This window comes from Pelodiscus sinensis, chromosome 10, assembly GCF_052426305.1.
Source record: "Pelodiscus sinensis isolate ZL-2025 chromosome 10, ASM5242630v1, whole genome shotgun sequence".
Classification (NCBI taxonomy): Eukaryota; Metazoa; Chordata; order Testudines; family Trionychidae; genus Pelodiscus; species Pelodiscus sinensis.
This window is the reverse complement of record NC_143061.1, coordinates 27320232-27335158: the sequence shown is the minus strand read 5'-3', so window position 1 is coordinate 27335158 and position 14927 is coordinate 27320232. Positions and strand designations below refer to the sequence as shown.

At 43.4% G+C, this 14927-nt stretch overlaps 1 protein-coding gene across 1 annotated transcript in view; it reads right to left on the bottom strand.

Annotated features, from left to right (window-relative positions):
• DHX36 (DEAH-box helicase 36) overlaps positions 1 to 14927 on the bottom strand; it is a 45790-nt gene that overhangs the window by 14148 nt on the left and 16715 nt on the right. Inside the window, exons 11-15 of the mRNA XM_014573790.3 lie at positions 14005 to 14107; positions 8912 to 8999; positions 3681 to 3736; positions 3049 to 3113; positions 410 to 553 (exon numbers count right to left, since the gene is read on the bottom strand). Of these exons, the coding sequence (XP_014429276.2) occupies positions 410 to 553; positions 3049 to 3113; positions 3681 to 3736; positions 8912 to 8999; positions 14005 to 14107 (456 nt within the window). The remainder of the gene's footprint in view (positions 1 to 409; positions 554 to 3048; positions 3114 to 3680; positions 3737 to 8911; positions 9000 to 14004; positions 14108 to 14927) is intronic.

Sequence of the window (14927 nt, the reverse complement as noted above, 5' to 3'; positions counted from 1 at the left end):
GAGCCTGGGAGTGCGGCAGCCACCAGGGGAACACTGACCTCCCCTGGTCAGTAGCAAACTCCCTTGTTCAAGACTGCTCAGGTCCCAAGAGTGCCAGACCAGGAAGGTCCAACCAGTATTAATATAATGGAGTTTAAAAAAATAAATCCATACTAATACTAGAAATATTCAAAAGCCAATCAAATTAAATTAGAACTCATTCCCAGAACTATGCCAAAGTCATTCCATCAGTAAAAAAGAGAAAGTCATACTGCAGAATGGAAAGTGAAAAACAGAATAGAAAGCACTTGAAAGTGTCTTAAAGTACACGACTGTAATTGATTAGACCAACTTTCAATGTAAACACATTTGTTTCCCTTTTTGAGTTTTTCGCCACAAATGTTCTGATTTTGATAGCCATTGCTCTTACCTTCCTGCTCGACCTTTCCTTTGTTTGGCATTTGCTTTACTAACCCATTCTGCTGCCATTGTGCTAATGTTGTTCTGTGTATCAAAGTGAGTCTCTTTTATTTTGCCTCCATCTATTACGTACACCACATCATCGATGGTAATGCTGTCAAAATAAGTAGTTTTCTTATCTTTACAGTATGCTTAGAAAAAAAATCAGTCTACCGAGTGCAGGATTATTTAATATTTAATTATTAGTGCTGTACTAATTTCAAATATGAATACACTACATTTTCAAACTTCATTGGTATCATTTTAAGTGCTCTGCAAATACAACAAATTAAACTTACTTGTTGCATGTCAAGAGACTAGAGGGACAAACCTGCATATATTTTAGAAACATTCATTTCACATTTCTCTAAAGTAAGGCCAGCCAACTCTTGTTCTGCTGAAGCACTCCAGCAAGTGTTGTTATGTTGTTATAATGACTGCCCTGTACCTGTAAGGCAGGGAGAGGGGTTTGGCTCCCATGGCTGAATGAAGAGTACAGTGCTTTATGGCTGGGAGAGGAGCGAGAGATGAGAACTGCTCCAGAAAGTGGCAATGGGCTACTGATTCATCACTTGAGAAGGCAGGGTTTAAAAAGACACAGCTCAAGGTGGGGGAGACTTCATTTTGCACATATCAAGGCAGAGGCAGGACCACCCTACCTCCCCCTTTTTAGGTGGTAAAATACCTGCTGTGGGCATTGTGCTTCCTATCTCTTTTTAGGGGAACCGGGAAGACATTTTTCCTTTACCACCATATTGGCATGGCTGCAGTTAAGGTTTCTTTTGCCTTCTCCACAGCCAGTTTCAGGTAGGGCTTTGTTCATGCATTGCATGATGTACGGTAGGCATATGTCACAACTCGCTATTTAAATGTAAGGCAGATGTCCAGTGCAGGTACTGCACAGAAAAAGTATACAGTGACTGGATAAATGTCTTGTAAAAGGCCTTAAAAAAGGTGTTCGTTAAAGGAATGAACAAGAGGCGGTTTCAGATGCCTACATCGGTATGGCAGGGAGCCTGTCCTGTTCCCTGATTCTTCCAGTCCAACTCCTCCTACGAGGCAAGGGTGGATGGTAAGGTCCCAGGTGGATGTGTGCTGGAGGGCTTGAGATGGAAGAAGAGAGGGAGCAGGTAGAAGTCCCTCACTCTGGGTACTGACAGGTCCCAGCAATGGATTTGCTGGAGGGACAGGAATGGAAAAGAGCTGGTAAAAGCCCCCAGATAATTATGGAATAATCATGGGGGTTACCTGCACTGTACACTTACCTGCTGGATAGTCCCAGACATCTAATAATAAAGTTGTGGCCTGAATAAACCCATGTCAATAACGCCTGCCCTTCTATCAGTATGGCCAGATAATAATACTTGGTATCACTCACTAGGAGGTATCACATTACCATAGAGTCACTCTAAAAGGGACAGATAAGTGGAAGGTTGTGTGTTTTTTTTACAAAACACAGTAAGATTAATTCTCCAAAACCATGCCATATGCTAAAAGACTTTCCAAAGCTTTGCAATGAACTGAAATCAGCAGTTACTTGAACCCCTGTAGATAATATCCATGCTTCAGTGAAATTCATAGCTGGAATGATCTGCCATAGTTTACATTACTTGTAAGAAAATATGGATATTTACAGAAGTGTGCTCTGGATTTAAATAACTACAGATCGTAATGTATAGAACTGTCAAGAAGGTAATGGACAGAATTTAGAAAATGTAAGCATGGTGAAGAAGGGGCTAACGTACAACAGTGTAATTTATATGAAAAGTTTGACCAGTTCTTTTAAGGAATGATTTGAGAACCTAATGATGGCATTATAGAATCTCATGTTTATTTTCTTTGCTTCCATACTTTCTCAGTTTACAAGTGACAAGGTTGCACTTGTGGGAGGAAACCACACAACCCCCACCTTCCCGGAGCACCAGGGTAGGGGGAAGGAGTAGGCCATGTGGCTCCTGCCTCTGCGGTCCTGAGCACCAGGGAGGGAGGCCAGAGGAGCTGCTTGGAGCTAAATACGGGTAGGGGGTGAGGCAACACCAATGACATGATGATCTCACACTGTCGTCCCGTAGAAAATTTTTTTAATTTATATATATAATAAATAAATAAAAATTAAAAAAAAGATGATTTAACTGCCAGCTCTGCGAACTGAACATTGGATCTTACAGTCAAGTCTTGTATTTTCTTAATCATGAACTAACAATATTCTGCAGTGGAATACAGTTGACAGTCATTGATAAGCAATGCCAAAAGGAGCCCAACCAGGCCCTAGAGTGGTAGCAGGATTTGAATAAAATGACAGAAAGCTATTCAGGAACAATAAATAGCTCAGATTAATAACGCAACTGTTCACTGAGTCACTATATATTACACAGACCAATCAGCTTCTAGCAAAAAGGCCTGAAGATTTAATCAATGTAGTGTACCATATTTATAAAGAAAATGTTTTTATTCATTGTACCATCTATTTATGAATAACCAAATGCATTTTTGTAAGAAATATTTAACAGATTTACACTTTTACTATGTTATGATTTAACATTATTTTGCAAGAATTGTGTTATTTGATTAAAATGTGGCTACCTAAGTAGAAATAAAACTATGTTTTACCTAGTCTCTGCAATATTGGTAGCAATTATAATTTTCCGTACTCCAGGAGGGGTCTTTTTAAAAACCTGAAAAGATACATAATTAACAAAAATAAAACAGGCTATTTATCAAAACCAGACAAAGCACAAAGTCACCTGGCAGTTCACTTGTCTTCATACCTACTTTCTAGCAACTACTTTCATGCCATTTGCTTACTTGAAAATTGTGTGTGAAAGTATCTAAGTCAAATATTTATAGGGATGCTACTCTGAGAACTTCAATAGTTTATATATATTTCCAATATAGTCAAACACAAGTATGGTATGGTGATGAAAATCTTCAATAAGTATTTTTTACACACATGTGCAACGAATACTACCATAATCAACACCATGTTCAAAGGTACCTGCAGGAGTGCCATCTGGACAGACGGGCACTATAAAATGCAAATGGACTATTTACTACAAGCTAAAGAGAGATTTAACATTAACATAACTTTATTTTTAAATTATGCATAGGCTACACTGGAAAAATTAAACCATAGCAAAACAATTTTATCCTCAAAATCTATGTTTAGAAAATGTCACTTAAAACAAGAGACTTTACTATATTTTACAATAAGAGTGAAGAATATTGTAAGTAATGAAACATACCTGTGTCTGGTTAACAGTAGGCATGAGTGAATGCAGAGGTATAATAATGAACCTATCTGAAAAGTAAAACAGTAAACAATGTTATGGCATGGAAAATTCAATGCTGCACAGCAAAACTAAAACTGGACACAAAGGCTAAAAAAGGAGATGTATGTAAATTAATGTCTCACATTTGTAGTCACCTTTCTTCAAAGAGAGACATATGTACTTTCTAGTACTTTGGTAATACAGGCAGTCCTCGGGTTACGTACAAGATAGGGACTGTAGGTTTGTTCTTAAGTTGAATCTGTATGTAAGTCGGAACTGGCGTCCAGATTCAGCAGCTGCTGAAACTGACCGCCAGTTCTGACTTACATACAGATTCAACTTAAGAACCCCAAGTCCCCAAGTCAGCTGCTGCTGAAACTGATCAGCGGCTGATTCCAGGAAGCCCGGGACAGAGCAACTGTGCCTCGGGCTTCCTGTAGTCAGCGCTGGTCAGTTTCAGCAGCGGCTGACTTGGGGACGCCTGGGGCAGAGCAGCTGGGGTGCTGCTGGGTTGCTCCAGTAGCGCCGCTCCTCAGCGCTACTGGACCAACCCAGCAGCACCCCAGCTGCTCTGCCCCAGACGTCCTGATTCAGCCGCTGCTGAAACTGACCAGCAGCGGCTGAATCAGGACGCCTGGGGCAGAGCAGCTGGGGTGCTGCCGGGTTGGTCCAGTAGTGCCCAGAGCGGCGCTGCAGGACCAACCGGCAGCGCCCCAGCCGCTCTGCCCCAGGGTCCACAACAAAAGCCTGGTCTGCTGGGGAGGGGAGGGGGACACTAGCTGCGCCCCCCGCCCCCCCGCACACCAGGGACACGGGGAGCAAAGCTGCAGCAGCGGGGTGCCGCGCCTCTGAGGCTTTGCTCTGACGTGGGACCCGCCGCCGCTGCGGCTTTGCTCCCGGTGTCCCTGGTCTGCTGGGGACCGTCCCCAGCAGACCAGAGGCACCGGGAGCAAAGCCGCAGCCGCGGCGGGTTCCCGCGCTTCTGAGGCTTTGCTCTGGTAAAGCCTCAGAAGCGCGGGAACCCGCCGTGGCTGCGGCTTTGCTCCCGGTGCCCCTGGTCTGCTGGATATGGTCCCCAGCAGACCAGGCGCACCGGGAGCAGCTTTTCTCGCCCCGGAGGTCGAGGTGGCGGACCGCTGCCTGCGAGCTCCGGGGCGAGAAAGCCCCGTTCGTAAGTGCGGATCCGACATAAGTCGGATCCGCGTAAGTCGGGGACTGCCTGTATATCATCAATATGCCTAAGTTAATGTATCTTCTGATCACACCACATCCAGGTAAATAGCATTAGTTTACATTTCCATTAGAGAAAGGGGATGAAAAAATTACTAAATACAGAATTATGTCCCAGTCTGAACAATTCATATTGATGAAAAACAAACAACTAATACAAAGAATTCACTTCCCTCTATGAACAGTCTTCCATTTTGGATCCAACACAACCATTCAGATTAATTTATCCCCAATTCAAAAAACACAATGATTCAAATGACCACTCAGTTATTTTGAATGAACTCTAAGATTATAAAACATGTTTAAAATTTCACTAATTAGTAGGCCATCGAATTCAAAACACTCCAAAACAGGAGTGTTTTGGAGGACAGTTAAACCTGTTGTACATGTACTAGATGAAAAGGACGGCATCCTTAAAAATTCTGCTGAAGAGTTAATCTTGAACAAAGGATCAAGGAAAGAAGTACGCTCTAAATTTACATGGTGAAACTTAAATAGAAACAAACATACATCTGTATCTCAACAGAATGCTATGTTACGCTTCCATTTTAAGGTATTTTTCTTAAGTTCTGCAGCTTTTGTAATTGTGACAAAATTGTACTTTTGTGTTATGCCGGTTTGTTTGGGGATTTAAAAAAAAATATCAAATAATGCATTTAAATAATACTGTTATGGAAACATTGCCAGTTTCCATTGTGTTAAAAATTAAACCATATTACTAATTATTTGATCAATTGCTTCTTCAATCCATAGTTTATCATGTGCTTTGTTCAGTTTCCACATTAACATGTAACATGTAAGCAATACTACGGGTCGGACCTCCCTTGTCTGGCACCCTCGGGTCCCGAACAATGGAGTTTGCCGGACAAGGGGAGATCAAGGCTCCGTTTCCGGGTGAGGCTGCACTCCCTGCCTCCTGCTGCTGCCTCCAGCTCCCCCATTATGCTAGTCCTGACCGGGGCTGCATCTCTCATTGTGCCAACTGGCCTCGCTGCCTCCAACTCAGGCAGTGGCTGTGCCCTCCCCTATCCCACCGTGGTGCCAGTCAGGGCTGAGTGCCTAGCTGACTCCAGCACTGCTCCAGCCCTGACTGAGGTTGTGCTTCCCACAGCACCAGCCCTGATTGGTGCTGCACTCCTGGCCGCTGGCCCAACTGCCTCCAGCCCTGTCTGTGGCTGCAATCCTTGCTTCCAGCCCGGGCCAGAGCTGTGCTCTCCCCCACTGTCCCCGCTTGGACTGGGCTTCCCACCACCAGCCCAGCCCAGACTATGATTCTGAGGCTGGCCAGCCAGGGCTCTCAGGTCCAGCAACATCCATGGTCCTATTGGACCACGGATGTTGCTGGACCAGAGAGTTCTGGATTTTAGAGGTTCAACCTATACAACAGTGGTCTCCAACCTTTTTACACCCAAGATCACTTTTTAAATCTCAGAACAGGCGAAGATCTACCGCCCCACCCCTTCCCTGAAGCCCCACCCCTTCCTTGAAGCCCCACCCTCTCTATTCTCCTCCTGTCCGTCACTTGCTATCCCCAGCCCTTACTTACACACTCTGATAAACAGTTTATTTTTAAATTATGCAATGTATGAAATTAAAATCACGCGTTTATAGTTATGAAATAAATGGTCTGTTTTTTATTCATGCTATTTAAATCTAAAGTGAAGCATTTATAATTATACATTTTGTGGGGACAGAGTTCTGCAGCTGAGGGCAGGGAACAGCGTGCTGGGAAGACAGAGGACAGGGTTCTGCAGCAGGGGACAGGGTGCCAGTGGGGACAGAGTTCTGTGGCTAGGGACAGGGGAGTGGGGACAGTGTTCAGGGAGTGGGGACAGAGGACAGTGTTCGGGGAGTGGGGACAGGAGTGGAGACAGCGTTCTGTGGCTGGGGAGTGGGGGCTGAGGAGTGGGGTGCCAGTGGGGACAAAGAGTCCCCTGCATCTGCCTCCTCCCAGGATTCCCCCCCGCCCTCCCCCGAGGGAAACCAGCGCGTGTGCCTGCCCCGGGGCCGACCCCCCGTGGCACAGGAAAGCCCTGCGCGCACCTGCCCCGGGGCTGACGCGCCCCCCCCCCCCCCGTGCAACGAAGCCCCGTGCACGCGCCTGCCCTGGGGCCGACCCCTCCCCCGCGTGCCGGGAAACCCCCCGAGTGCCTCACCCGGGGCTGACTCTCCCCCCTCCTGTGCAGTGCAGGGAGCCGATGCTCCCTCCCGCAGTACACCCGGCAGAGCAGCTAGCTCACTTCTGGAATCGCCGGAAGTGGCGCTAAGCTGTGGGACTTCTGTCCATCCCTGGGAAGCCGACACTACCTCCATTTTCACTTGAGGTAAGTAGTGGGGCTTCTCGGGGGTGGGAGGGAAATGGGGGCGGGGCGGACAGGAGGCCTCGCGATTGACTGGTCGAGGCCTCGCGATCCACCTCTTAGTGATCATGGCTATAGAGAGAAAAGGGAGTTTTCTGCTGGCAATGCACTAGTGCCTAGTTAATGACAGACAAAGTGCTTAGTAGAAAGCTGACATTGTCAGCATTGAAAATATGGGATGACAACCTCCAGTTTAGCCAACAGCAAGGTCATCAGTAAAAAGGAGGTCAGCTACAGGAAAACATTTTAAAAACATTTTCCCTGGTATAATTCCAAAAATTACAGCACCCACTTATTGTGGCCCTCTGTGCTATAACATCTGTTTGATATGGGTAATTTTAAGTTTTTGAATAAAACTGATAAGATCTTTGGAACAGAACTTGCTATATTATATTTGGGACTAGCTAGCACAATATGAGAGCTTCTAAATATGCAAAAACAAAACAAAAAAATTATTTAATAGGAATTCTGCAGATACCCAATTGAAAACATTTGTAAACACCACTCTATCTTTACTGTTTCATCTCTACCTAGAATCAAATGTGGCAACAATTTGTTGCTGTAGAAACTATTTCACTCTTACACGAAGTACAAATAAGCAACAGGAGCAGATATACCTAATATTTGTGTTTTTATACAATGGTGCTTTGTACACCTCTACTCTTCTGCTGAAAATCAGTTTTAACTTTTAAGTTCAGAAGCGAATGCTTTATATATAAGCTTGGCTAAATTAAATTAATTGCTTTCATTAATTTCAATGAATATAAATGTTTTGAAGTATATTTTCAATTGCTATTTAAATTTTCATAGATGCAGGAATTATTAGAATGTTAGAATTTTAATGTTTCAGACAATTTAACAAAAGTAGACATGAGATTTCAAAAAGATTACAGCTTTATAACTATTAAAAATCAAATTATCAATATATCAAAATACACAAATTAAATATCCTTAAATCAAATTCTAACAAGTTCTCAAGGTCCCAGATCCCAGGCTCCAACCCAAACGTGTATATATACACACAGTTAAACAGCTCCTTCGCCTGAGTCAACTGACACAAGCCAGTCATAGGTTTTTAACTACAGTGTAAACATACTGTTAGATCCCTTCAGCAATTCATCTTGAATATAGTAGGCAGAAGAGTGATTTGGAGAAGCATTACTTCTCAAACCACTGGTATCTAAAGCACAGGTCAAACAGTTCAATGACAGGAGGGAATAAAAGCATCAATGGGGACAGAAATATCACAAAGCTTCCTAGAAGAAACAGGTTAAAAAAAAAGTGTCATCCACAGCAAAGGGGAAGAAAGGAAATTTCACTTTTGGATAGAGATAGACTATCCAAGAGACCTTTGTATAGGAGAATGGATAGAAGGAGGGAGATGTGGGTTTGAGAGTTAAATGTGGATATGGAAATTAAACCATAGGAATAAATGTCACTGGCAAGATCTTTGGATAAAAGACAACACAAGTGCAAAGATACTGTATATAATAAAGAGCACAGCGAGGAAGGAGCTAGGAAAAGAATAAAAGGATGCAAACAAAGATGGGGGAAGCTAATGAACCAGATAAATAGTCACTAAGAACAAAAAGCTATTCTTAAAATTACTTTTACCTGACTTAAACATGACTTGTGACATCAAGAGATCATGTAAAGTACTAATATTGTCCCAGCCTGGGAGAAACACCAATATTGCACCATCCTATATATGAATAAGAAAAAAAACTTAAGTTACACACTCAGTATGTATGCGCGCACGCGTGTGTGTGTGTATATATGAAAAAGAGAACATCTGTCTGCGAGTCTATCTGTTCAAGAACTCCTCCAAAACGGTAAGAGCTAGGGACACCAAATTTGGCAGGCAGCCTCCTCTTCTCCTAACTTAAAGGAAGGTCAGGGTTTGGTTGTGCCAGGACAATCAGGAGTCACAGGAAAAGGACTGTTTTTCATAACATTCAGTGAGAGGAGCATGTGTTTGGAGGTTCGCTATATGAGAGTGGCTACTGGGGTCCGCCACATCAAGGGAGTGGCCAGCAGGGCTGGGGCTTCGCCATCTTGCTTGCCAGAACACTGAGTAAGTAGCCCTCCTGCCCCAAATATTTCCCCTCCTTCCTGGCTCTTGGTCATAGCACCAGGGAGGAAAAATTGGGGGAGAAAAAAAGGCCCCTGGCAGCTGGAGGTGGGTGGAGCAGAACACACCCCTGGAGGCTGGGGGAAACAAAAGTCCCAGGCCAGATGGGACCACTGCCCTGAGCCCCTCATCACTCAACTCCCACTCTTGTACCCTCACATCCTCCTGCATTGCATCCCTTCCACGTTCCCAAGGCCCTGCCCTGAAGAACCCGGGTAATGACGAATAAGTCTGCTGGGCTACTTCTAGACTGCGCTCTCTTGTGCAAGAGAACACGCAAATTAGGTGAAGCGGTGATTATCACTGCACCTCATTTGCATACTTAATGAGCGGTCATTTTTGCGCAAAACCCCCCTCTTGCACAAGAGCCGTTCTTCCTGAAAAAAAGCGGCAGAACAGCTCTTGCACAAGAAGGGGTTTTGCGCAAAAAGGAGCTGTGTAGATGGCTCCTTTTTGTGCAAAAGCCCCTTGCGCAAAAATGGCCACTCATTAAGTATGCAAATGAGGCACGGCAATAATCACTTCACCTCATTTGCATATTCTCTTGCGTAAGAGAGCGTAGTCTAGACGTAGCCCTAGTGTTCTAATAAATATCTGCGAGATCAATGTGATCTAACTTGAGGCACTACTGACTTCACTATTCCACAAACTGTTATAGGAGCTTCTTTTTAAACCAGAATGACTGAACAAATTTTAATTGGATTTTAAAAAATGGCATAGAAAACTGATTTTAAAATGTTTTTCCTGTAGTGTTTCCAATCCAAAATACAATAGCTGTGCACTAGCTTGAGAAACTGATAGTGTAACTAAAGCAGGGAACAATGAACAAATCTATTTCAAATTTTACAAGCAAAGGAAAGAAAAATAAGCAGCACAAAGAGCAAAAAGTTATTTTCTCTTAAATATCTGCCAAGTTATTCATAACCATAGGAAATCTGATATTTATAAATATATTTTGTATACTTGATAATCTCTTTAAAAACAGACAACAGTCAACAGATGTGTTTCTTGTACAAAGGCGGCAGAATTATTCCATAGCCTATATATTACTTCCTATACAGGCAGTCCCCGGGGTTACGAGGATCCGACTTCTGTCGGATCCGTACTTATGAACGGGGCTTTTTCTCGCCCCGGAGGACACGGGCGGCGGGACTACCCAGACGCGCTGCAGTCCCGCCGCCCGCGTCCTCCGGGGCGAGAAAATCTGCTCCGCGTCTCCTTGGTCTGCTGGGGGGGGGGGGGGGGGGGGGAGGCTTCCCCCAGCAGACCAGGGAGAGGCGGAGCAAAGCCTCGGAGGACCCGGGCGGGGGGACCGAGGTGCATCTGGGCGGTCCCCCCGCCCAGGTCCTCCGCGGCTTTGCTCCGTGTCTCCCTGGTCTGCTGAGGGACGGGGGGGGGGGGGACGGGGGGGAGGGGGGGGACGGCACGTCTCGGTCCCACCGCCCACGTCTCCCTGGTCTGCTGGGGGGCGCAACTAGTGCGCCCCCCAGCAAACCAGGCTTTTCTCGGGATGCCTGTGGTAGAGCAGCAGGGGCGCTGCCGGTTGGTCCCGCAGTGCCACTCTCGGCGCTACTGGACCAACCCGGCAGCACCCCAGCTGCTCTGCCCCAGGCGTCCTGATTCAGCCACTGCTGGTCAGTTTCAGCAGCAGCTGAATCAGGATGCCTGGGGCAGAGCAGCTGGGGTGCTGCTGGGTTGGTCCAGTAGCGCCGCTCCTCAGCGCTACTGGAGCAACCCAGCAGCACCCCAGCTGCTCTGCCCCAGGCTTCCCCAAGTCAGCCGTTGCTGAAACTGACCAGCGGCTGATTTCAGGAAGCCTGAGGTAGAGTTGCTCTGCCCCGGGCTTCCTGGAATCAGCCGCTGATCAGTTTCAGCAGCAGCTGACTTGGGGACGCCTGTGGTAGAGCAGCTGGGGCGCTGCCGGTTGGTCCCGCAGTGCCACTCTCGGCGCTACTGGACCAACCCGGCAGCACCCCAGCTGCTCTGTCCCAGGCATCCAGATTCAGCCGCTGTTGAAACTGATCAGCGGCTGATTCCAGGAAGCCCGGGGCAGAGCAACTCTGCCTCGGGCTTCCTGTAGTCAGCCGCTGGTCAGTTTCAGCAGCAGCTGAATCTGGACACCAGTTCCGACTTACATACAGATTCAACTTAAGAACAAACCTACAGTCCCTATCTTGTACGTAACCCGGGGACTGCCTGTAATTAACTCATATTGCAGTGCTTGATATTCATTCTTCTGTCTCAAGTATAGAACCTTTTAGAAAAGGTATAAGTAACTGAAATCTCTCTCTCAGAATTTTATTAGGGATGTTAATCACTAATGAATAATTGCATTACATGACATACTTTCTTAAATAAAAAATAGTGAAATGAAACTTGAATGCTAAATAAGCTTAATTTAAAGCATGAACAAGAATTACCACAATAGATCAGACCCAAGGCCATTTAGTCTCCTATCTTGCCTCTAGTAGCAGCAAAGGCAGGATGCTACAGAGGTACGCAATAGTTAAGAATTTAAGTTTATTAATTTTTAAGCAAACAAGACATAACTGATTGTGTTACACATATAACACAATCACATGGGATAAATTGAGGGCTAACTAAAATACAAATGCTGTATTAAATATTAATACAAGAGTTTATAGTTTACAAGTTAAAAGTCTTAAGCAGGAACGACATCCTCTTAGTTGTTTGTTTACTACACATCTGAACTAATAGGATATGACACTATTAAGTTATAGTAATTCACAAGCTTCCCTGTATCAATATATTAATGCAGCTGAAATAATTTAAAGTCTATTTGCCCTACACAGGATACTATCAAGAAGTAAATCACAACTTAAAAACATACTGTTAATTTTTTCTGCCTATTTGTCAACGAAGAGCAAGAAGTTGTAAGACTGACGATTTACTTTTATGTTTCCAGGCATTGTTTTTAAAGTGATTTTTGCACAATTAAATTCCTTATTGCATTCTTTAATAATTACTCCAATACTGATGTTGCTTTTGACTTACACATGGAATACAACAATGAATTTAAATATACCATTAGGCAATACATTCATTTAAGTTTTATGCTACTTTCCATCAAAGGACTCCAACACACTTCACATATCATTTATTAAGCCTCAATATCAAATTAAGCCATTACCCCCACTTCAGACAGGAAAAACCCATGAGTCAGCGTCATAACTAGTCTGAATATCTCCTAAATATAGCTCTGTGCTTTATGCACTAGATAGTACTTCCTGTCTTGATAAGGGCTATGGTTCAGTAGGGAATATAAGCATGATTTTTAAGCGAGATTTTCAAAGCTTCTCTGAACATTTAGAGGCAAACTCTTGTTAGTGTCAATGGTCCCTATTCAGGAAGGCCTTAAAGCAGTGTTTCGAGTCCCCTCAGCGGTACTTGAGAGAAGTCTGGGGGGTACATCAACACAACTGAAATTTGGAAAAAACTGAATTTTTGTTTTAAGTTTCACAGTGCTTTATTATTTTTGTACTTTTTACACCCAATTTCACCACCCCCCAATACGATTAAGTTGTTTAAATAAATGTGTTGAAATGGTGGAAAAAAATTGTAAAGGTCTAAAAACTGTAGGTACTGGGGGTACTTTTTTTTTTTTTTTTTAAAGGGGGTACTTTATAAAAAAAAGTTGAGAAACACTGCCCTAAAGCAGGTGCTTACTTTAAGTACATATTTAAATTGCATTGACTTCAATAAAACATGTACTTAAGTGCTTTCCTGAATCAGAGCCTTAATGAAAATTTTGCAACTAAAGCCTACAGGTGGCTTTGAAAATTTCAGTTTCAGTGTACTGATGTAACATAAAATAATTAGGGACTGCTGACGACAGTGAAGAATGTCCTGAGGTCTGCTGCCATGTTTCATGTTCTAACATTAGGTACATCTAGACTACAGGCTTTTGTCGACAGAGGCTTTGTCGAGATGAGAGTGTAGACACAAAGGACAGTGTAGATGCAATAACGCCTTCTGTTGTCAGAACTCTGTCGACAAAAGGTGTTATTCCTCATAGAATGAGGTCACCGCCATCAACAAAACTGCTAAGTTCTGTCGACGTTTTGTCAACAGAACTCGGTGGTAGTGTAGACTCAGGTATAGTTTTGTCAACAAAAGCCCACTTTTGTCGACAAAACCCTGTAGTCTAGACACACCCATGGTGTCTTTTTCCTATGTTGTTAAAATAGACTATATCTAATATTTCTATTGTAGCGCTACTATAAGCAGAGAAGAATTTTAATTTAAATAAATATTTTATTTCAATGAGTTGTTTTGTAAATACTATAAATCCATGCAAAAGCCCATACAAAACTTTTGTCCCATTAGGTATGTAGCTTCGAGTGTGAGAAAAAAAAAAAAAAAAAAAAAAAAAAGAGTAATATGATCCAAGAACATTTATATGATTGATTGAGACAGATTTTTGGTTTCAGCATAATTCACATCAATAATTACAATCCAGCTTTCTGAAAACTGTTACATGACGTGAGTTAAGTGATTTAGCTAGAAGGAACATTAACTTATTAAAATAAGTTACACAAATCATACGGAAACTCACCTCTTCCTCTAAAACAATGTGTCTAATCAGTGCAGCTATCAGGTCAAGATCAATCTTGTCATCATCCATCATTTCCAATGCATCTATAGTACTTGCTGAATACCTACAGATAATGTGTGTACATAGTGACCCGTCTTTAAGAAAAAAATTACTAATTTCAAGTGTTTCTATTACAAGGCTATTGCAATTTGACCTCAAAGAATATAAGGTACAGGTTGAACCTCTCTAGTCCAGCACCCTCAGGACCTGACCAGTGCCGAAAAAAGAGAATTTGCTGAACCACAGGAGGTCAATATTGTCTAGCAGCATTATCAACACTTCCACTGCTTACTGGGCTCTTAAAAGATATTTAGAAGTAAATTAGAGCTAAAAAACAGCATAGAACACTGAAAGCTAGGTGGGTGATTGTAAATTAACTTTATGGGACGATGGGAAAGTTGGTTGCACCATGAGAAGTGGACATTCAGCTAACTAAAATGTTGCCAGACCAGAGAGTGCCAGACTAGAGAGGTTCCATCTATATTCTTATATGAAATAGTTCTCATATATACAGTACTAGATGTGAGTCTGGAATAATTTGAGAGCTTTAAGACAATGACACTTATGTGTAAAAGTGAACCCAGAGGAACTCTGTCAGCTGCAACTGGGGCCACAAGGCATGGGACAAACAGCAGGGGAGCACGGGCCTCCCCTGGTCTGGCAAACTCCCTGGGTTAGAACACCTTAGGTCCGTAGGGTGCTGGACCAGGAAGATCCAACCTACAGTATGTTAGACTCACGTGTTAACAGCACTACATACTGCCATCTTTATGTAACTGGTAATCTTATTATAATAACTAAAATTGCATTTTATTTCTCAGCAGAACTACACAGGAAAAAAATCAGTACTATCCGACAGCATGGAAGTGAACAAATAAGACCTA